Raw genomic sequence first — 21,799 nt, forward strand, 5'->3', positions numbered from 1 at the left:
AACATCCCTGTGAAATCTGAAATCCAGAATCCCTTGAGCACTGTGGGAGGTTTTGGAGAATCCTGGATTTGGACGTCTCATTTCAGCGGTGCTCGACCTGTGATTGGCGAGTGGAGCCAGGGTCTCGGCTCCTGAACCCTGCCCAGGCCACTCTCGGAGTCTGTTGTCCGTTGCCTCAGGACTGTGGGTGCCGAGGGATCCCCGCTGTTGTTATTTTTAGGGAGTCAGTTAGGAACTCACAGGCCTTTGCAGCCCTCCCTCCCTCACAGATGGAGGAAAACAAGTATCATTTCAAAATTTTGCCACCAAAAGCAGCTTATCTGTCATCATAGGAAGCCCCAGATAACCTGTGCATAAGTCAGTGGAAACAGGAACAGCAGAGGAGGGGCTGGCGTAATCGCTGACTTGCTGCTTGGCCTGGTTCAAGTCCCGGCTGCTCTGCTTCCAACCCAGCTTCTGCAGACGTGGCTTCGTGGGAGAGCCTGATGGTGTTCTGGGCTCCTGGCTTCAGCTTGGCCCAACCCCAGCTCTTGCAGGCACTTGGGGGACGAACCAGAGGATGGATTTCACTCTCTCTCTCTCTCTGCCTTTCAAATAACATGAAAATAAATAAATACGACTTTAACAGAAATACTTACAGCAGTTAGTAAACAGACAAGGTGTAAGATGAGTATAGAAGTTTAATTGCATGTTTTATCCTGACCATTAAGGGTACTTCATAAGGTCCTGGAAAATGGAATAAAAGCTGGCTTTATTTTGGAGCAAAAAAAAAAAAAATGTTGAAGCCCATGCGTAGTTCTTTGATAATACATGTTTCTGTGAATTTTTTGAAGCCCCCTTATATGCATGGATTTCAGTCTTTTCTACACCAAAATATACTCACCTTTTAATTGCATCTTCCGGGAACTTGTGAAGCACCCTCGTGTCGCTCGTGCGGAGCAGCGTCACGCGATTTTCTTCCGCTGCGTTCTTAGATCTTTCGTGCCTTTGCTTTGTGCCCTGCGCTGGCCGGCATGGTTGAGTGAGAGCCGTTACAATGAGCGCCTTGTCCCCAGCGTCCTGTCACCGGGTGCTCAGAGGACCGCCTCTGCTCACTCGGGTGCCCTGGCGTGGGGATCGCTTCCCTGCGCCCAGACTCGGGCCGTTCCCTGCCGAAGGCTGGCCAGGGAGGTGGAGTCGCGCTTCCTCCCCTTACTGATTTTGTATCCTCTGCGGGTTGGGGAACTGCACACTCTGCTGCTTGTCTGGTTTCCCACACAGACCTGCTGCGCCAAGTGTGAGGTCAGTTCTCACCTCGCAGGGCTCCGTGTGCGCACCCCTCCCCCCGCCCCCGCTCTCCAGCACCTGTGCCTGCGCACTGAGTTGTCAGGGGGCCATCTCCACCCCCGTGTGCGCACCCCCCCCCAGCACCTGTGCCTGCACACTGAGTCGTCAGGGTGCTTTCTCCACCCCCGTGTGCGAACCCCTCCCACCGCCCCCGCTCTCCAGCACCTGTGCCTGCACACTGAGTTGTCAGGGGGCTGTCTCCACCCCCGTGTGTGCACCCCCTCCAGCACCTGTGCCTGCACACTGAGTCGTCAGGGGGCCGTCTCCACCCCTGTGTGCGCAGCCCCCCCCACCCCCAGCACCTGTGCCTGTGCACACTGCGTCGTCAGTAGTGTTTGGCATCAGTCTTAAGGAGACCCTCCGTGTATCTGCGTGTATCTGTCACTTCATTTCTCGCCCCCACCTTCCTTCCAGGATCTTCCCGAGGTGCGTCTTTTAGTTACCGCCGTAGCAAACCTCGACTAGTACTGTGCTCTTCTGATTTTTTTTTGTCGTACTCTTTTTCTTGAAGGCAGTTTTCCTGGGTCTCAGTTCTTAACTGACATCATTTTCTCTTGAGGATTTGAACGTCATTCATTCATGCATGCAAGCATTCATTCATTCGTTCGTTCAGGGAGCAGAGACACAAACACAAAGAGAGGTTCCATCCCCTGCCTCACTCCCCAGATGCCCTCAGCAGCCAGGGCTGGCCCAGGCGGAAGTCAGTCCCCAGAACTCCATCCAGGTCTCCCACGCGGGTGGAGGACCCCGATTACTTGAGCAGTTGCTGCTGCCTCCCAGGTTCCACGCACGAGAAGCCAGAGTCAGGAGGCGAAGCGAGGGCTCAGGCACTCCCCCCAGTGTGGGACACGGGCATCTTACCCAGCATCGGCTAGGCTAAGCGCCTGTCCCTGGTTGCTACCCTGAAGAAGTCCGTCAGCTGATGCTGTGACACAGGGGGTTAAGCTACTGCCTGCAATGCTGGCATCCCATATGGGTGCTGGTTCGAGTCCCAGCTGCTCCACTTCCAATTTAGCTTCCTGCTAATGCAAATGGAAAAGAATTGGAAGAGGTTCCAAGTCCTTGGGCCCTCTGCCACCCATGGGAGAGACCCAGAAGAAGCTCCTGGCTCCTGGCTTCAGCCAGACCCAGCCCCGGCCATTGTGGCCATTTAGGGAGTGAACCAGCAGATGGAATCTCAGTCTCTCTCACTCTCTCCCTCTCTCACTCCCTGTAACTCTGCCTTTCAAATAAATAAATAATTTTTTAATAAAGAAGTCATCGTCACTGTTGTCATCTCTTGGGGCACAACAGGCTAAGCTGCCACTCGGCGATCCCCTGTCCCATGTCACACTGCCAGTTCAAGTCTCCCTGAGTTGTTCTCTGGTGTCTCTGGTTTCCTTTGGGTCTCACTCTCTGTCCTCTTCTCCGTGTCTGTGTCTGGTTTGGAAATCGTGCATGCTTGATCGTTGTCCGTGGGAAGATCCAGGAGCCAACGGCACTGCAGGCCCGGACAGCGCCGCCAACCCCTTTCCTTGGAGGACTGCTGGGTGCACAGCTCTTAGAGTCGCCTTTCCCTTACGCTCCTGACCTTAGCTGTCAGGTCCCCGGAGGTGTTTGGCCCTAGAGGAGCCCCACTCTTGCTGTATTGCACAACTGGGCTGGAAGGGACAGAGCTAAGCCCCAGAGGCGGTGGAGAAGGGCTGGAGGGGCTGATCGCGGAAATGTGTCCCACAGAAGGCTCTGGGAAGGGTTGGGCTGGGCCGGAGATGGGAATCCAGAGATGGGAATCCAGGGAGAAGTGTGGATCCGGGCGCTGTTGCCAAGTAGAGCTGTGACCCGTTCGGTGGCAGTGGGAAAGCAGCAGGGCTAGAATCCCAGCAGTTTTGAGATGGCAAAGGCAGACATAGGATTGACCCATGACCAGAAACAGAAGCCCAAGAGGAGCACGTGAAAATGAAAGGAAACCTCTCCCGTGCGTATGGAATGTGGTGTGCAGATGGAGTACTTGCGAATGTCCGTAGACAATTAAAAATGCACGAATTGTTGGATTTTGAGACTGGAGATAAAGACTAAAGAATTGTCCACCTCTGTTGTCTGAACCTTGGAGGAGGGAGGGAGTCCCTAGAAAGGGTGAGGGAGTGGGCAGGTGCAGGAACTGGGAGCGAGTCTTCACTCAAGGCCACGTGAAGCGGAGCCACGGAGGAGGGGGAGCCGTGACTGGCAGGGAGACGGCAGGCACGCCCCGTGCACCCCGCCGTGCCCTCAGGCAGACGTTGCCAGAGCCCAGAGCCAGCCGTGGGACCCTCAGCGTGGGATTCCCTGAGGCTGCTCCGAGCCGCCTGAGCGGATGAAGGAGTTGAGAACTGTCTCGCGTCGCTCCCATAGGCTCAGAGTAGAAGGGGCCCTGCCAATCATCCTTGAGATGCTGAGTTCCCTCCCACCAGGGATTGAAACCCCCGAAGGAGCCGAGCCCAGCAGTGCCATCAGCAGGTGATTAAAGGGCTGAGGATCGCCCGCCTCTCGGGTCTCCACCGCTTTTCCTGTCCTTGGGTTGACTCCCCAGGGCCCCCGGCACAGGTGTCACCCTCTCCCCCATCAGACAGAACTCAGGAGGCCCCAGGAGTGCCCCTTGGCACTGCACTCCCCTGGTGCTGCTCGGTGACCTCCACCAAGAATAGGGCAGCACCGCAGAAGGGCCTCGCGGGAAGAGGAAGGCGGCACACCTCCTTTCCTGGGGTGGCGCGCTCGCAGCCGCGCTGTCACCGACAGCGGTTCACTTGGGTTCACTTGTTGGTTCACTTGGGGCCTGCCGTTCACTGCAGCCACTCAGCCTTTTCGTATGTGCAGCTGTTAAGCAAACGTTCCCCCAGACCTGACTTCTCAGTCATATGTGACCTGTTTCTGTCACTGGGTTTGTCCATCCCGCCCTGAAGTCCTCCCCCTGGAGCAACCAGGGACCGAGCTCTGTGTCCGTGTCCAGCAGGTGCAGCTCTTTGCCTGTAGTCGCCATGAACGCAGCGTGTTGTGTTGGGAACAGCACTCAAGCAAAATGCTTATTTTTAAAAAAATTGTATTTGTTTATTTGAAAGTGAGAGTTACTGCAAGAGAGGGAGACACAGAGAGATCTTCTATCTGCTGACTCACTCCCCAGATGGCCGCAATAGCTGGGGCTGGGCTAGGCCCAAGCCAGGAGCCAGGAGCTTCTTCTGGGTCTCCCACATGAGCTGCAGGGGCTCAGGCACTTGGGCCATCTTCCACTGCTTTCCCAGCCCATTAGTGTGGAGCTGGGTCGGAAATGGAGCAGCCAGGACTGGAGCTGGCGCCCAACTGGGATGCCAGGGTTGCAGGTGGCAGCTTCACACGCTGTGCCATAACGCCAGCCCCCACGTAAGATGTGTAGATGCTGTTGTCTTCATGTTTAAGATCGATGTCGTCTGAGAGGTGGGAGGTCTTTAGATCCCTGGCGCTTGGCCTCAGGGAGGATTGATCGCTTAAGTTCAAGTTCTGCAGCTCTCTCTCTCTGCCTCCTGGCTTTCCATGGGCTCCCTCCTCTCTCCCCACCACGACAAGCGTCCACCAGGCTCTGGGGCCACCCACTCCTCTACCATAGCCTCCAGACGACAAGCTGAAGTAAGCTTCCCTTCCCCAAGAAGCTCCTCGCAGGTGTGGGTGAGTAGAGCTTGTGCATAACTCTGGAGGGAGTGGAACAGGAGAGCAGACTGGTTTGTGCAGAAATTTACCTGGAAAGCTGATGGTTGTAAATTTTAGAAGACCCAACAGCTCCTGGTCAGAGGGGGCTGCTCTGTGTGTATTTGACGTGCGCAGATTTAAAAGAAGGGGGAGCTTGCTCAGGGAATCTCCCAGTGCCTGAGCGCCAGTCCCCGTCCAAGAATCCCCTGGATTCCCTTGTGGTCTCCTTGTGAATGGCACACTTCTTTCCCGCCTGACCGCCAGTTCACTGGGACAGCTGTTGCACCGCCTTGCAAGAATCCTCAATGGAAGAGGTTGTGATTCCTAGAATTAAGACTTGAAAGCCCAGGGATCAAGGAGCCAGACCTTAAAATCTGCAGGTGCAGCGGCTCGGCCCCTAATTGCAAGGTATAATTGCAAGTCAGTCATGGGGAAACCTATTTAAAAGTCACGGGGCTTGTGTTTTTCAATGAAAAGGCCCAACAAGGCCCAAGTGTCCAGGTCTTCCTGTGGATACCCCTGGCCTCCCTCCCCCGTCTCCTGTCCCAGGCAGGCGGAGCGCGCTGCCTGTGCACCAACACAGGGATTGTCTGTTCTCCGTGCGGAGGAGCTCTGTACACGGGAGGGAGACTCCTTGACGAATCTCTGGCTTTCTGGACTCTGGTTTGCAGCCCTTCAGCAGTCAGCAACTAACCGGGTTCAGAGAGGGGAGCGTCCTCGCTGCGTTCATCAACTCTCCATTACTGTAACACAACAGCCCAGGCAGACCCACTTTCTAGAGAAAAGGGGTCTGTCTTGGCCTAGTTCAGGTCTGGGGCCTCAGCTGGCAAAGGTCTCCTTGCTGGCCGAGTCCCGTAGGGGTGCAGGGCGTGAGGCAGGGAACGTGTGTGTCTCTGTCTCTGCTTCTCTCTCTTCTCTCCTCTCTCTCTCTCTCTCTCCCTCTCTCCCTCTCTCCCTCTCTCCCTCTCTCCCTCTCTCCCTCTCTCCCTCTCCTCCTCCTGTAGAGCCACAGGGTTTAAATCGTGGGGTCTGCATCAGCACAGATGCCCTTGGAGGGCTCATGGGCGAGAGCCAGGGGCTGCAGGGCCTAGGCCTGGCCCTCAGCACAGCAGCTGGTCACAGTCAGGGAGTCACAGGCCCCAGGAGGCTGCTAGAGGCCATGGACCCTCTGGGCAGGTGCCCCGAGGTGAGATGCTCTCGGGAGAACCCTGGGCTTGCGGTGCCTTCCTGCCCACCCCACCCTAGGTGCTGTTCGGAGCAAGCCCCGCAGGGTTGAGGGGTGATTCATCCTGAAGCAGCTGATTTGCGCCCACGGCAGCCAGCCCGTTGTTTGCAAGACGTGGAAAGACTTCACAGGAAGTGGCGCCGCCTGGCCGCTGCGGGAACCAGTGGTGCTCATTTACAGAAGCAGCGAGCATCCCGTTCCCGGGTGCTGTCCCTTGGCGTCAGGAGGAAGGGGTCTCGGCCGCCAGAGGGGGGCTGCGTGCCTCCTGAGACTGGGGGGGGAGCATGGCTGGAGGCGGGCGGCCCGAGCAGTGCTTCGGGCAGCTGGTGAGGCAGGGCCTCGGGGAGCCGGCCCAGGCCCAGACCCGCCCAGAGCGTGGCGGAGGAGCTGAGAGCGTGAGGGTCAGAGGATCGCACGTGAGGTGTGAGCCCGCTGAACCCAGCGTGCGGACGGCTGAGACAGCAATCAGACGAAATGCTGGGCAGGCAGATAGACCATCACCATCATCGTTAAAGATTGATTGATTGATGGATGTGACAGGCACAGTGACAGAGATAGGGAGGGAGAGAGAGATCTTTCACCTGCTGGTCACTGCCTAAATGCCCAGGGCCAGACGGAAGCCAAGAGCCAGGATCTCGATGCAGGTTTCCCACGTGGGTGGCAGGGAGCCAAGCACTTGGGCCATCTTCGCTGCCTTCCCAGGCCATCAGCAGGGAGCTGAGTCGGAAGTGGGGCAGCCAGGACTCAAACCCACACTCAGGTCTGGGCTGCCAGGACCACAAGTGGCAGCCTGTCCCACGGGGCCACAGCACCAAAACCCGCTGCCTTTGTTAGGACTGCTCACCAGGTGATTGCAAGTCCGCGGGCCCCCGGGACAGTGTGGGGAAGCCGCCCATCAAACAAGATCTTCCATCTAAAGCCCCAGCTTGGGGTTGTTGTGCGTACCTAGTTCTGCTCTGTGTGAGCGGGAGCCTCCCCTCCCCCTGGCCGAAGCTAGGAATAAGGGCCAAGGCTGGCGTGTCCGTGGAGCCCTCGTGGGCACAGCCCTGCGTCTGTTGGCAGTGCTACAAGGGGACTTTAAGAAGTGCTTGGGAAAAAACAGAATTAAAAGATGTTTGTTTGCATGCACAAGGTACATGTATTTTTGGAATGCACATACAGTTTCTTCACAACATGCATTTATTTTCATGAACTTTCGGAAGCCCCGTCACGCACTTGTTCGCTGGGCAGGGAAGGTGCTGGCCGAGCGCAGGGACCTAGGCTGAGTCACACGTCCTGTGGTGTGGACGCCACTGCGTCCCTCTCTTCCCGACCCAGACAGCCGCCCTGCCGCGCCGTGCAAGGCACAGGACAGCCCTTCCAGGGCCCCTGCGGTCCACGCAGTCCACGCGTGCGTCACCCTGAACACATGGCAGTGAAATCTTTTCCCGCTTGCTCTTAGAAGAACAGAACGTCACGCATTCCCCTTGGACACGGCGCGTGTGCAGCCGTGCGCACAGATACCATGAAGAACACAAGCTGCAGCCCCAGAGCAGCAGTGCTAACTTGACTGTCACCCCCACAGACCTGAGGCCAGCAGCAAGTGACAGCATTGTTTCCCTGAGTGTGTCTGTCTGTCTGTCTCTCTCTCTCTCTCTCTCTCTCTCTCAGTATACCTATTTATTTATTTGAAAGGTAGAGTTACAGAGAGAGAGAGGGAGACACAGGGACAGAGAGAGCTTCCACCCGCTGGCTCACTCCCCAAATGGGCGCAACTGTCGGGGCTGGTCCAGCCCAAAGGCAGAAGCCAGGAAGGAGCTCTGTCCAGGTCTCCTACATGGGTGACAAAGGCCCAGCTACCTGGGCCATTTCCCAGGTGAATAAGCAGGGAGCCGGGTCAGAAGTGGAGCCACCAGGACTCGAACCGGCACTCCCATCTGGGGTCCGGTGCCTCGGTGGCCGTTTAACCCACTTCTCCACAGTGCCAGCCTCTTCCCTGAATCTCTTGATCTGTGCCCAGCTCAGAGACACCAGCATCACGTGCTGGCTCCCATGTCCCCGTGTCCCCACCACGGCCGGCTGCAGCCACAGAGCATGGAGTGTGCGCAGGTGTGTGGATTCAGATGGCCGCGGCCCCGTTGTCCTGGGCTGCGTGTGCTGAAAAGCACTGCGGTGATGGGGGGCGTGCAGGGGGATGGCTGCCTCACGCGAGCTGAACTCTGGTCCCCGCCCTGTGTTTCAGAGCAAGAAGAGAACTTCGAGTTCATCATCGTGTCGCTCACGGGGCAGACGTGGCACTTTGAGGCCACCACGTACGAAGAGCGGGATGCGTGGGTCCAAGCCATCGAGAGCCAGATCCTAGCTAGCCTCCAGTCCTGCGAGAGCAGCAGGAATAAGGTAAGGCCCCAGCGGGACGCAGGGCCAGGCCCCTGGAGGGCAGAGCATCGGGCAGAGTCCATGTTAGGCTGAAGAACCTCTGTGTCCAAGCCCCAGTCTCTGGGCCCGGCCGGGTCTGCGTGGCACGGTGGCCGGACAGCATCCTTACCCTCCCAGCGAGTCACAGAGGGACAGAACTGGCCTTGTGACACAGGGGATGGAACCGTGGGCTCCTGCATGCACCTGTATTTCGGTTTCGGGGTGGAATGTACCCGGATACAGAGATGCAGACCAGAAGAGCGACGTCCCGCCCCCACGCATGCCCCAGATGCAGTCCACCTCAAGCTGGGAGCTGCCTCTTGTTGGAGACGGGAAGGAAGAGAAAGATGAATTTCTGTTTTCTGAGCTGCTGGTAAAGGCCAGTGTGTGTTTGCTTCAATAATTACAGACAACCCTTCTGCTGTTGTTTAGCCACGGGGGGAAAAAAAAAAGATTTTAAACTGCATTTGCTAGGCTACTGCCCAGCAGTGTCCTTTATTCAAAATTCATTTTTCCCATCAAGGCTTCCTTGAGTTTCTTGATTCTAATGATGGGATTTTTTTAAAGCCCTTTGCTGGGACATTTTCGACTCTAAGAGAGCATTTCGATTTTTCAGACTATGATCAGCTGGAAACAGAGAGAAAGGCCCTTGCCCGCCAGCCTGCAGCCGCGTTTGTAACCATTTAAAGAAATGCCTGCCCATGATTTATGTTCGGCTTTGTCATTAAGAAGGGAGTCTGTCTCTCAGAAAGACAGAGTGTCTTATTTTATTACCCTTTTTAACCAGGGTAAACCAGACCACACTCATTATTATTATAATGTAATTTGCTTCCCTTTTTTAAGGATGTTTTATACCCAAGGTAGAGAGAGCCACTGCCTTCGTTCTGAGCACCCGGGCTCACTGGGTCACGTCCACGTGCAGCCAGACGTGGCTCAGGAGCCTTGGGTCCCCTTGTCCTCGGGCCGCAAGGCCATGTGCCGTCCCCAAACCTGTGGATTTCCTTTGAGAGCAGCAGGCCGGGGCCAGACTCACTAGGCACACAGATGCCCTATGGGGAAGAGGGTGTCCTCTCTCATGATGGACTCTGGGTCTGCGACAGCCACGGCCTCCTGTCTCCCACACCGGCAAACCCGTCCCAGCAGTCCCCCTGTGAAAGTGGCTGGCATCACACCTGGGCAGGTGCACATTCTGGCCTTCCACTGTGCTCCCGGTGTGTCCTCCAGGAAGACGCCCTGGGGGGAAGGCAGACTCTTACCCCTGCCTACTGTGCGCACCTGCTGAGCAGGCGTGAGAGTCTAAAGGCTCAGTTGAGAGTGAGCTGTGCAGTGTCTCAGCTGCCTGGAGGTAGTTTGGAGTGGACGTGGACAGGTGAGCCAACCAATCAGCTGGCCAGCAAACCACAGAAATTACCCTGGTGCACTGGGGCGGAGACCAGCATGTCCCTCTGTGTGTACACGTGCACGTGTGTACACACGTATGCTCTCCGGGTACCCGTGTAGATAGTTAAACATGTTTTGAATAGGTGGATAAAAATCCAAATGGATTAAAATCTCAGGAATGCCATGATGCTAATTAGGAAACAGTAATTAATAAGGTATAATCCATTGTTATATAATTAAGTAATAAATTGTTGCACATCAGATAATTTGACATAAGGTAGTTCAACTTACAAAGAACTCTTACACAGAAATGAAGCTTATTATAACTGTCCTCTGATATCTGTTTTCACTTAAACCTTAATATTAGTTGCCTATTTAATAAACAAAAGCCTGAAAATGATTCATACCCTTTTATGTAGCACCTCTGTGTCCAAGAGCTCATCCTTAGATCCTTAGTAAATAACCATGAGTATGTGTGCGGGTTTAGCACTGAGCATGGTTTTTTTGGTTTTTTTTTGTTTTGTTTTGTTTTTTTTTTTTTTTTTGACAGGCAGAGTGGATAGTGAGAGAGACAGAGAGAAAGGTTTTCCTTTGCCGTTGGTTCACCCTCCAATGGCCGCTGCGGCCGGCGCATCTCGCTGATCCGAAGCCAGGAGCCAGGTGCTTCTCCTGGTCTCCCATGCGGGTGCAGGGCCCAAGGACTTGGGCCATCCTCCACTGCCTTCCCGGGCCATAGCAGAGAGCTGGCCTGGAAGAGGGGCAACCGGGATAGAATCCGGCGCCCCAGCCAGGACTAGAACCCGGTGTGCCAGCGCCACAAGGCGGAGGATTAGCCTGTTAAGCCACGGCGCCGGCCAAACCGAGCACGTTCTTTATAGCCCTGTCTGTGAAACAGAAAGATTGTCGGCAGCCTAGTCTGTCAGAGAGAACCTGGTAGAGGAGCCGTCGGTGGGTGGAGTACTCTGCCCCCATTTAAAATGATGACGTCCGAGAGGTCCCAAAGCCGTGTCACACCAGCCTGTGGAAAGTGCCTGTGTGCCTACAGGAGAGACGGCTGAGTGGCATTCACGCTGGACCACAGTGGTCAGTCCATAGGTCACAAATCCCTAGGTTCCCTTTCCCTCTCCGTGTTTCTAAACTGGCTGCAATAAGCGTGCATTTCTTCTTTTTTTTTTTTTTCTTTTTTTAAGATTTATTTGTTTATTTGAAAGTCAGAGTTACAGAGAGAAAGAAAGAGGTCTTCCATCCACTGGTTCACTCCCCAGTTGGCCTCAAGGGCCAGAGCTGAGCCAGTCCGAAGCCAGGAACCAGGAGCTTCTTCCGGGTCTCCCACACAGGTGCAGGGGCCCAAGGATTTGGACCATCTTCTACTGCTTTCCCGGACCATAGCAGAGAGCCGGATCGGAAGTGGAGCAGCTGGGTCTCGAACCAGCGCCCATATGGGATGCTGGTACTGCAGATAGCAACTGTACCCACTACGCCACCATGCCAGCCCCAGTGTACATTTCTTGAATCTCTTCTAAAGAGGACCCTGGGGTGTAAGTTCAAGAGTGACAGCCCCCAGCTCTCCTCCCACGCCTCCTGCCCCTGCTCTGGCCGCTGAGTCTGTTGCTAAATCAGCCGAGGTCTGTTCAGATGAGAAGTGGCTCTTCTGGCACGGCGTGTCACCAGATCGCTTCCTTCTGCTCTTTAGTCTTCGTCCCGGGCAGGTGTGTGGCAGTGACAGTGCCGTGACCAGAGCCATCAGGTGCCTGCTGGTCTCCCGTGCACCCACAGAGGACCCAGAACTCCCCTCTGCGCCCATTTCTGCCGGAGTCCCCCTTAGCCGACAAACCTGGGCGTGCGCAGCGGGTCCTCTCTCAGTGAGGCTCCTTGCTGAAGACATCAGTCGGAAAACGCCGTCGCCCCACGTGTGCTCGCCGCACCATGGCCCTCTGTCTGTTGATGCAGCCTCATCTCTTGTGTCTGTCTCTCTCTCTCTCCCTGTACCCAGTCCCGACTCACCAGCCAGAGCGAAGCCATGGCCCTGCAGTCGATCCGGAACATCCGCGGGAACTCCCACTGTGTGGACTGCGACACCCAGAGTAAGTGCAGCCTGGGGACCCGGGGCCCGGCTGGGCCACGGCAACGTGGGCAGACGCAGCTTCATGGCTCTGAAGGACCTGAACCGTTTTGGATCTTTGTCTGCCACGGCGCTCATCCCGCCGAGGCCTCGCTGACGGCGCTGGTGCTCTGAGTCCCGCGGGGGCAGCGGGTGTCGAAGCAGCAGCCATCACAGGGGGGCACCTCGCGCCCCGTGCCTTATGTGGGACGTGACCTTTTGCTTAATCAACTACCATTTGTTTGTTTGCCTTTTCCGTAAAATAGGGTGTAATTGATTCATTCCTGCCCAGTGACTTCTGGGTTTTGTTTTGCTTTGTTTTTTAATTTCAAAACCATGCATGTGGGTTTTGCCTTCAACTGACATCTTTCCCCTTCCTGTTAATCTCCAGTTTGTGACACAGTGTAAAGCATTTGGGCTGATAGAATTAATTCCTAGTGACTGCTCCATGCCTTGGAGTAACACAGCTTTGCTTCCTGCTTTCTGTTGTGCTAATATCTTCTTGAGAAAATGTCTTGCTCATATCCTTGAGGGTAGGGACTTCTCTGCGTCTCTAATTCCAAGCCTTGAAAAGTTCGCCTTCAGTAGATCACTTTCCATCGGTTCTTCTTTAGTTGTATTTATTCTCATTGTACTTGCAAGGCAGAGAGAGAGAGAGACAGACAGCGATCAGCCATTTGCTGGGTCACTCCCCCAATACCTGCAACAGCTGGAACTGGGCCACTCCAAAGCCAGGAAGCCTGGAACTCGATCTAGGTCTCCCCAGTGGTGGCAGAGCCCCCAGGGACTTGAGCCATTCTGTTGCCTCCCAGGGATGTGCATTAATGGGAAGTGGGATTTGGAAGCTGAGAGGGGACTTGAACCCGGGCTCTGATATTGGATGCAAACATTGCAAGCAGTATCCTAGCTGTGAGCTGAGCTGAGCTGATCACCCACCCCCAGTCACGTATTTGTAAAGCAGTGTTTGGAAGAGAAGGAAATCCAGTTCCAACAAGATGCAGGGCACAGGTACCAGCCTGGGTGCTGCCTACGAGTCAGATGTGTGCCACGTGGTCGGTCATGGCCATCTTAGGGCCTGAAGCCCAGTGGCCGAGACACAAGCCCAGCGCCCGCACATCTGGGCACAGTGCAGGGGTGGGGGACCACGCCAAGCAGACTTCCTGCTGGAGCTGTAGCACTGGTGGCAGAAGGAGACAGCAGAGGCTCAGCCAGCCCTGGGGAAGGAGACTTGTGGACGCCTAGAGGACACGAGCAGGTGTTGGGCTGACTGAGGCGCCTCCGGTCCCCGCTCCGAGGCAGAGGGAGGCTGTGAGCGTTCCCCGGCAGGGAAGATGTGGACGCTGTCCTGGAAGTGCCGATTGGGCTGTTCCGTTTCTGACAGATTGGAAGAGAGAGCGAGAAGGAGCTGGCCCGGGGGGTGTGAGGCCTCTCTCCAAGTGGAAAATGCACCAGCCAGGGCTGTTCCAGATGGAAGGGAGGGGAGGGGTTGTCTCTGAGACAGAGCCAGGAAGGCTGTCCTCCAGGTGGGGCAGAGAGAGAGAGAGCGATCCATCTTCCATCTGCTAGTTCACTCCCCAAATGGCCACAACAGCCAGGGCTGAGCTGGGCTGAAGCCAGGAGCCAGGAGCCTCCTCCAGGTCTCCCACATGGGTGCAGGGGCCCAAGGGCTTAGGCCATCTTCCACTGTTTTCCCAGGCCACAGCAGAGAGCTGGATGGGAAGCAGAACAGCCAGGACCCACGCAAGCCGTGCTTAAGATGCTGCACCACAGCGGCGGCCCCTAAAGACACATCTTTAAAGGGCCTTCTTTTGTTTGACTTTTTAAATTTAGCTTTCAGAAATGCGTGCTGAAATGGAGCTGGAGGGCGCGGCAGCCGTGTGAAGTGTGTTTCCATCCACAAGGCGTTCAAGGAAGGCCTTTCCTAAAAGCAAACTCTGAGACGTGGTAGAGCATGCACCAGGGGATCAGCCACAGCCCTTCCCCGTCTGCAGACGCCTGGGGGAGGCCCATGGCTCCCGGGACCATGGCGTGCACAGGGGAGGCCCCTGGCTCCCGGGGACCATGGCGTGCACAGGGGAGGCCCAGGCTCCCGGGGACCATGGCGTGCACAGGGGAGGCCCATGGCTCCCGGGACCATGGCGTGCACAGGGGAGGCCCATGGCTCCCGGGGACCATGGCGTGCACAGGGGAGGCCCAGGCTCCCGGGGACCATGGCGTGCACAGGGGAGGCCCAGGCTCCCGGGGACCATGGCGTGCACAGGGGAGGCCCATGGCTCCCGGGGACCATGGTGTGCACAGGGGAGGCCCATGGCTCCCGGGGACCATGGCGTGCACAGGGGAGGCCCAGGCTCCCGGGGACCATGGTGTGCACAGGGGAGGCCCATGGCTCCCGGGACCATGGCGTGCACAGGGGAGGCCCAGGCTCCCAGGGACCATGGCGTGCACAGGGGAGGCCCGTGGCTCCCGGGGACCATGGCGTGCACAGGGGAGGCCCATGGCTCCCGGGACCATGGCGTGCACAGGGGAGGCTCATGGCTCCCGGGGACCATGGCGTGCACAGGGGAGGCCCAGGCTCCCGGGGACCATGGCGTGCACAGGGGAGGCCCAGGCTCCCGGGGACCATGGCGTGCACAGCGGAGGCCCAGGCTCCCGGGGACCATGGCGTGCACAGGGGAGGCCCATGGCTCCCGGGACCATGGCGTGCACAGGGGAGGCCCAGGCTCCCGGGGACCATGGTGTGCACAGGGGAGGCCCATGGCTCCCGGGACCATGGCGTGCACAGGGGAGGCCCAGGCTCCCGGGGACCATGGTGTGCACAGGGGAGGCCCGTGGCTCCCGGGACCATGGCGTGCACAGGGGAGGCCCATGGCTCCCGGGGACCATGGCGTGCACAGGGGAGGCCCGTGGCTCCCGGGGACCATGGCGTGCACAGGGGAGGCCCAAGCTCCCGGGGACCATGGCGTGCACAGGGGAGGCCCATGGCTCCTGGGACCATGGCGTGCACAGGGGAGGCCCGTGGCTCCCGGGGACCATGGCGTGCACAGGGGAGGCCCGTGGCTCCCGGGACCATGGCGTGCACAGGGGAGGCCCATGGCTCCTGGGACCATGGTGTCCTCGGGTCTGCGAGTGCTGAGCGGGGAGGGGAGGGCGGGACCACCTGAGCAGTCTCACAGGCAAGGGGATTGAGGGGAGACAGCGTCTGATGGCCCGGGAGAAAGGGGACGGGCAGGCATGCATCTGCGAGGGGCGTGGTCTCCCAAGGCCTGCTGGCTTGTCTTCCTGAACTCCTGTGACTCTGGTAGCAGGTGCCGTGGGGGGACCTGTGGACAGGGGTGCAGATGGAGCAGCGGCAAGTCTCCGGGCGAGACTCAGACGTGATCTCTGAGAGCTGCCGCTGGCACACACGGCAGGGGCCCTGGGGAGCCGCAGGGCCTGAGGCCAAGGACATGTGCACAACCATTTTGTTTTGTTTTTTTTTTTTCTATTTGAGGGGCAGAGCTTCCAGACACTGGTTCACTCCCCAAATGCCCACAAGGGCTGAGGCCGAGGCAAGGCCCAAGCCAGGAGGCGGGAACTCCATGTGGGTCTCCCACGTTGGTGGCAGGGATCCAAGGACTTGAACCATCACCCCTTGCCTCCCAAGGTCTGCATGGGCAGGAAACTGGAATCAGGAATGGAGCCGGGACTCAAACCCAGGCACGCAGATACGTGGTCCCAAGTGGTGTCTCCCACACTGCCAAGTGCCCAGCCTGCCCGCAGGGATTTTTTAAGTACAAATGCCCAGTTTTGATGAAACTGCTGGAACAAGTATGGTCCCCACGCTGATAGAAAAGTGGAAACCCCTCTCCAGGGCAGCTGGCAGTGTATACAGAAGGCCTTTTAAAGAGCGGCCCCAGCTGTATACTCTGGGAGCTAAGCCAACAGGGATGAGTCGGGCAGGCCCAGGGATCTCACCTGAACGGTGTTCAAAGCGCTGCTGGTTGTGGGCTGAACACCCAGAAGCGTCCCAAATGTAGGAACTGAGGACAGTGAAGGGTGATGTCCAGGGGTGGTGCAGGAGGTGCTTAGACTCTGGGGGAGAGCCCCGCCCCTCTCAGCAGCTGTCGCCGCCCACCAGCACCGTCCACGGTTACCCCCACGTTGCCCCTTCTTGGGCGAGGCTCGGGGACGTTCTTGCGGCCTGGGGTTCAGATCTGCGGACACAGCCGCCCCACATGGTGCTCGCCAGGAGCCACCTGCCTGCACAGCTGGCCGGTGCCGCCTCGCTGAAGTGCACCCTTGGCACATGGAGGCTTCTGGGAGCCCGGTTACACAGGCGCCCGTTGCCCAGGGGCCCACCCAGCGTGTGGCAGACCCCGCTGCCTGCAGAGGTCTTTGTTTCGAGTGCCTGTGGCCACCCCTCGGCCAGGATCATGCCGAGGAAGGTCCACCCTTGGGGCCCGTGAGGACACACGGGAGATGGGGCAGTGGCGTAGGGAGCATAGGGAGCCCGCGGGGAGGGGGGAGCAATGGGACGTTCACCGCTGAACTTGCAGGAAGCAGGAAGAGCCAGGCGCCCTGGGAGTGCACTTGCTTCTCGTGCAGCACACGGGGCCTGCCCACCCCCAGCTCACACCACACAGCTCACCCTCTTTGAGGTCAGGTTCCTGGACTGGCACGTGGGGTCAGTTGACTTCACCGTAATGGCTGCTGCAGTCCCCCGGTCAGACTGAGGCCCTCGGTGGCTTCCCAGCCAGCCCTGCCCTGCCCTGGCCACCCTCACTCCCAGCAGCCCTCCGGCGCGCCCTCTGCGTTAGGCCAGTCTTCACCCGCCTGAGAAGTACACATTGAGGTGGGCCAAGGAAATGGAGGAGGTGGCACGCACTAAAGACACTGTCCCTGCTCCTGACCCCACGCCAGGCACCCGGGTCCCCGCGGGCCAAGCCCCGGCTTCTGCACCTGAGGCAGGGGTGGCTGAAGAAGTCGTTCCTAGGAAGAGAGATTGCAGCTGAGGCCAGAGGATGAGTAGCAGGTGCACCGGGGGGGGGGGGGGGGGGGCGGAACTTGCAGGTGTTCAGGTGCTCGGGTGCGACAGGGAAGCTGTATTCTCATCTTAGTGGGAGGGATCAGACTTGATCCGAACGGCAAGTGGCTCCCCTGGAGGGGTTCTGAATGTTGACACAACGTGATCAGTTCTGCCATGGTTGACAGGACGCTGGTCCCAGTGGACACAGGTCTCCAAGGAGGTAGAAGCTGAGGCCACAGACAGACGCCTCTGGCCCCTGGCTTGTGATGGTGGTGAGGATGAGGGATGATGTGTTCAAGAGGAAAGGATTGGGGCTGGTGTTAGGGCACAGTGGGTTAAGCTGCCAGCATCCCATGTGGATGCCAGTTCATATCCCAGCCGCTCCACTTCAGATCCAGCTCCCTGCTAATGTGCCTGGGAAAGCAGCAGAGGATGGCCCATGTGCTTTGGTCCCCTGCCACCCACGTGGGAGACCCAGATGTAGCTCCTGGCTTCTGCCTGGCCCAGCCCTGGCCATTGTGACCATTTGGGGAGTGAACCAGCAAACTGACGGTCTTTCTCTCTCTGTCTCTTGACTCTGTCCCTCTCCTTCTCTCCCTCCAAACTCTGCCTTTCAAGTAGATAAATCGTTAAAAAACTAAATAAATAGGCCGGCGCCACGGCTCAACAGGCTAATCCTCTGCCTTGCGGCGCCGGCACACCGGGTTCTAGTCCCGGTTGGGGCGCCGGATTCTATCCCGGTTGCCCCTCTTCCAGGCCAGCTCTCTGCTGTGGCCTGGGAGTGCAGTGGAGGATGGCCCAAGTGCTTGGGCCCTGCACCCCATGGGAGACCAGGAGAAGCACCTGGCTCCTGGCTTCAGATCAGCATGATGCGGCGGCCATTGGAGGATGAACCAACGGCAAAAAGGAAGACCTTTCTCTCTGTCTCTCTCTCACTATCCACTCTGCCTGTCATAAAAATAAAAAATAAAAGGGAAGGGATGGGATCTGAGAGTGAGTGAGAACTTGGTGATCAGCTGCAGGGGTGAGGGAGGAGCCAAGCCTGATTGTGAGGATCCTGGGTTGAGGGACTGGGGGGGGGGGGGGGGCGGCGCTGGCGCCATGCAGTGAGGGAGGTAGCTTTGCAGAGGTGAGTAGGCGAGTATCTGCGGGGTGTCCAGATGGAAGCGCCCCTCAGGAATGAGGAAGAGGTGGAGCTGAAGATTGGTGTCAGCACTTGGATTGCCACTGAGGCCAGGGGATGGGTTGAAAGAACAGAATCAGAAGAGGAAAAGCCTGCAGGCTAGGGGCGATCCAGGCGGTCAAGACGGAGCAGCTAGGAAAGCAAGAGAAAAGTCTAGGGTGGCCGTCAGTCAAGACGGGGTCAGAGGTCAGCGCTGGGAGGAGGAAGGCGGGCAGTGTGCTGCCAGCAAGAGGGGAAGCAGAAAGGGGTCCCGCAGATTCAGCCCGAGGAGGTGGCCTTGGCTGCCCTGTCGCAGCGGGCACAGCAGTGCAGGCTGGGGTGCTGAGCAGCAGGTGCTGCCGGCGTTGCTCTGTGAAGGGAAATGTAGACACGGGGTGAGAGCCACAGGGGAGCAGAGTGGAGAGCCAGGATGCTCGCTGCCCCCCCCCCCCCACGCCTCCTCCCTAAACACCCGATGAGGCCGGGCAGGCCCTCCCACTCACCGTCCCCTCCTGTGCTGCCCCAGTACTGTTCCCTTCAGCATCGAGCGTTTCCATGCTGTGACAATGGGGGGGAGGGGATGGTGCTGCAGGGGGCTTAGGTTTCCTGTTCCCAAGCAGGGACCCTCTCGGAGGTCACAGCCCCCTGCAGGATGTACCAGGGTACTCTGCAAAGTTCATGGAAAACTGGGCTTCAAACATAAATTTATTTGTCTGCAAAGAATTTTGAAATCTATAGATTTTTTTTTTTTCATCATACACCTTTTCCATGAACTTTAAATAAATGGCCGGCTGGTTTCTGAGCAGTTAGCCTGAGGCCATCCCTGGTCATTTGCCATTCATAGAAGGAAGGGCGACTCCTCGGTGGGTTAACTAGGACGCCAGTTGCCTGGTTTCTCCTCCATTCAGTGTACCGGGGGTCAACATGGAGTGTGCCTGGGTGAGTTCAGAGCCGCCTTTGCTCCGGCAGTGGTGAGAGCTGCTGACCAGCAACGTCAGCCCGTCTGGGCCTCCTGAGTGATGCCGTTGTGGGCTGAACTGGCTCATCGTCCTTGGTACAGAATCACAGCCCAGAGAGTTGCATCCCTCCCGCAGCCCCAGTCCACGGAGCGAGGTGGTGTCAGAACCTCCGAGTGTGACCCGCGAGGAAGACCACTGAGCTCCGCGTGCGCCCCTCCCCCGCCCAGACATTCCCAGGCTGGCGCATCGTGCGCCTAAGGAAGATTTCTGGTGACGCTGGTGGCGCAGCCCCGGCTGTGAGGGCATCTGCTCATGCCCTCTGCAACCCCCCTCGTTCCGTTATCCACAGCTGCCCCCCGTGGATGCCAGGGCACCTGTGGGTTCTGCTCTGTGCTGCAGAGGTCGTGCAGAGTTCGCCCTTCTCTCCAGATCAATGCTCGCATTGCTGTTGGGTGGGAGATGCCAAGGCTTTGATCGAAGCGAAAGTTTTCAAAGTTGCTGAGGACGCGCAGAGCCGTTTGAGATCCTGAAATCAGCCGTGCTGGGCCAGGGAACCTGCCTCCCGCTCCAGTCCCGTGGCTGGTGGGGGCGGGGCTGCTGGAGGTGACGACTCGCTGGCCGGTTGGTCATGTTGCTGTAAGATTCTAGGGCGCGGGAAGCAGTGATGATGTTCTCACCTCCTGTGGCCCCTGCCTCTTCCCTAGATCCCAACTGGGCCAGTCTGAACTTGGGAGCCCTCATGTGCATCGAGTGCTCAGGGATCCACCGGAATCTGGGCACCCACCTCTCTCGAGTCCGCTCCCTGGACCTGGACGACTGGCCGGTGGAGCTCATCAAGGTGATGTCGGCCATCGGGAACGAGCTGGCCAACAGCGTCTGGGAGGAGAGCTGCCAGGGGCGGGCAAAACCCTCGCTGGACTCCACCAGGTAGGAGCGTGGTAGGGGTCGCGGGGAGGGGTGGCTACCGCTGCGTTTGCCGGCAATGACCCCCGCGGAAATGACCTCAGCGAGGCCACAGCTGGAATGCCACGGCAGCCAGTGGGGGTACCAACGAGCCAGTGTGGAAGTGTTGGCATGGGTAACTCCAGCTCCATAATTCTTTATGTGTGTTTTTAAGCCTTGGAGGACTTCTCTCCCCCTCTCAGAAATATGAGTACTTGACTTTAATCCGTACATCTCTAACGTGCATAACGGTGCTGCGAACGCTCGTTAGGAGTTTGGGTTCTTTAATTTCATTATTGTATCATTGATAAGCACCTGCTCTGTTGGCCCCACCCCACCCCCACACACACACACAAGTGGTTTTGTGATGACAGAATATATCTTCTAAAACACACATCGAGCACATTTAATGAGCCGAGTTCGGCACGGCGTGTGGTATCCCCTTGTTGCGTGCGCATTACTTGGAGCCCGCGTACTTCCTCGTGTTTCACTGATGGCTGTTAGGAGCCGCTCTTGTGCACACAGGCGTATGTCACGCTCTCATGAAGTCACAGGACAGTGTGCCCGCCAAGTGTGCCAGGCCGACCCTGGGCTGGCTCGAGCGGGCGGCTTGCGGGCTCGCTCAGAAGTTCTGTACGCGTGTCGTCTCCCACCTCGGAGGTCGGGGTTCCAGGCTGGCTGTCCGCATTGGCCTCCTAGCTGTGCCTCCCGTCCTTGGCACTGGGGCAGCTTCTCTGGTTTCTGCTGCTGGTGATCCTGCGTGAGTCCACGCGTGATTGGCTTCTGCGATGGAGTGAGAGTAGCGTGAGGCGCCTGGGAGCCCCGACTCCGTTAACCCAGGAGAGAACTTGGGGTGCCACCCTTGGCTCGCTGCAGAGAACGGAGCCCGTGTGTTAACCCTGCTCTGAGTTAGCTTTCTGGGGAGGGGGTGAGAGGCAAGAAGGGTGCTCAAGGTGACTTTATCAGATTGTGTCGGTTTGTACCCAGGCTCTCCCTGCGCGCCACCACCACGTGAGTGCGGGTAACTGAAGAGGGGGCACACTCTGAGAAACCATCCTGGTCTGTTCACCACGAACCAGCCAGGCCATGCCCATGAGGATTCTTGAAAGGTTAAATCACGTTCCAGGGTCTACATTTTAATAGGTGCACTGTCCCTATGCAATGTGCGAAATCTGTTGTCGGTATTAGTAGTTTAAAAAGTAACAAAATAGAGTGGCATAGAAGGATACGCTTTGGCCTGAAAATGAATGTATTTTAGAAAAGGCTGAGTTTAATGTAGAAATACAGGAAGCATTGAAACAAGTTGGAGAAGATTAACTTTGCACATCTCACTGTGCGTAAAGTGGCACCTAGGCTGCTTTGATGTGTTAGGGAAGTTTGTCTTGCCACCCATTACAATTAGAAACCATTTGCGATGCCAGCAAGCACAGCTCTGTGCTACTTGTTGAGCTAATGCCACCTTACGTCGACCACATTTGGTGCACAAGTGCAGACCTGAGCTGGCGATTGCCGTTGCACTCAATCTCTGGCATAACCTGTTCTTGTGTGGAGCCGGTTCCAGGAGCCACGCCCACCTCGGGGCCACGCCCACCTCAGAGACCGCCTTCCTCACACGGGGAGGGGCTAAGGCCAC

The 21,799-nt window shown here is 57.6% G+C and overlaps 1 protein-coding gene across 5 annotated transcripts in view; it reads left to right on the forward strand.

Annotated features, from left to right (window-relative positions):
* The window catches only part of AGAP1 (ArfGAP with GTPase domain, ankyrin repeat and PH domain 1), a 527,161-nt gene that overhangs the window by 446,967 nt on the left and 58,395 nt on the right, over positions 1-21,799 (forward strand). For all 5 annotated transcript variants that reach the window (XM_062193793.1, XM_062193808.1, XM_062193800.1 and 2 more), the window contains 3 exons: positions 8,445-8,599; positions 11,991-12,081; positions 19,929-20,151. In XM_062193793.1, the coding sequence (XP_062049777.1) occupies positions 8,445-8,599; positions 11,991-12,081; positions 19,929-20,151 (469 nt within the window). The remainder of the gene's footprint in view (positions 1-8,444; positions 8,600-11,990; positions 12,082-19,928; positions 20,152-21,799) is intronic.

This window comes from Lepus europaeus, chromosome 1 (assembly GCF_033115175.1).
Source record: "Lepus europaeus isolate LE1 chromosome 1, mLepTim1.pri, whole genome shotgun sequence".
NCBI classification, from domain to species: domain Eukaryota; kingdom Metazoa; phylum Chordata; class Mammalia; order Lagomorpha; family Leporidae; genus Lepus; species Lepus europaeus.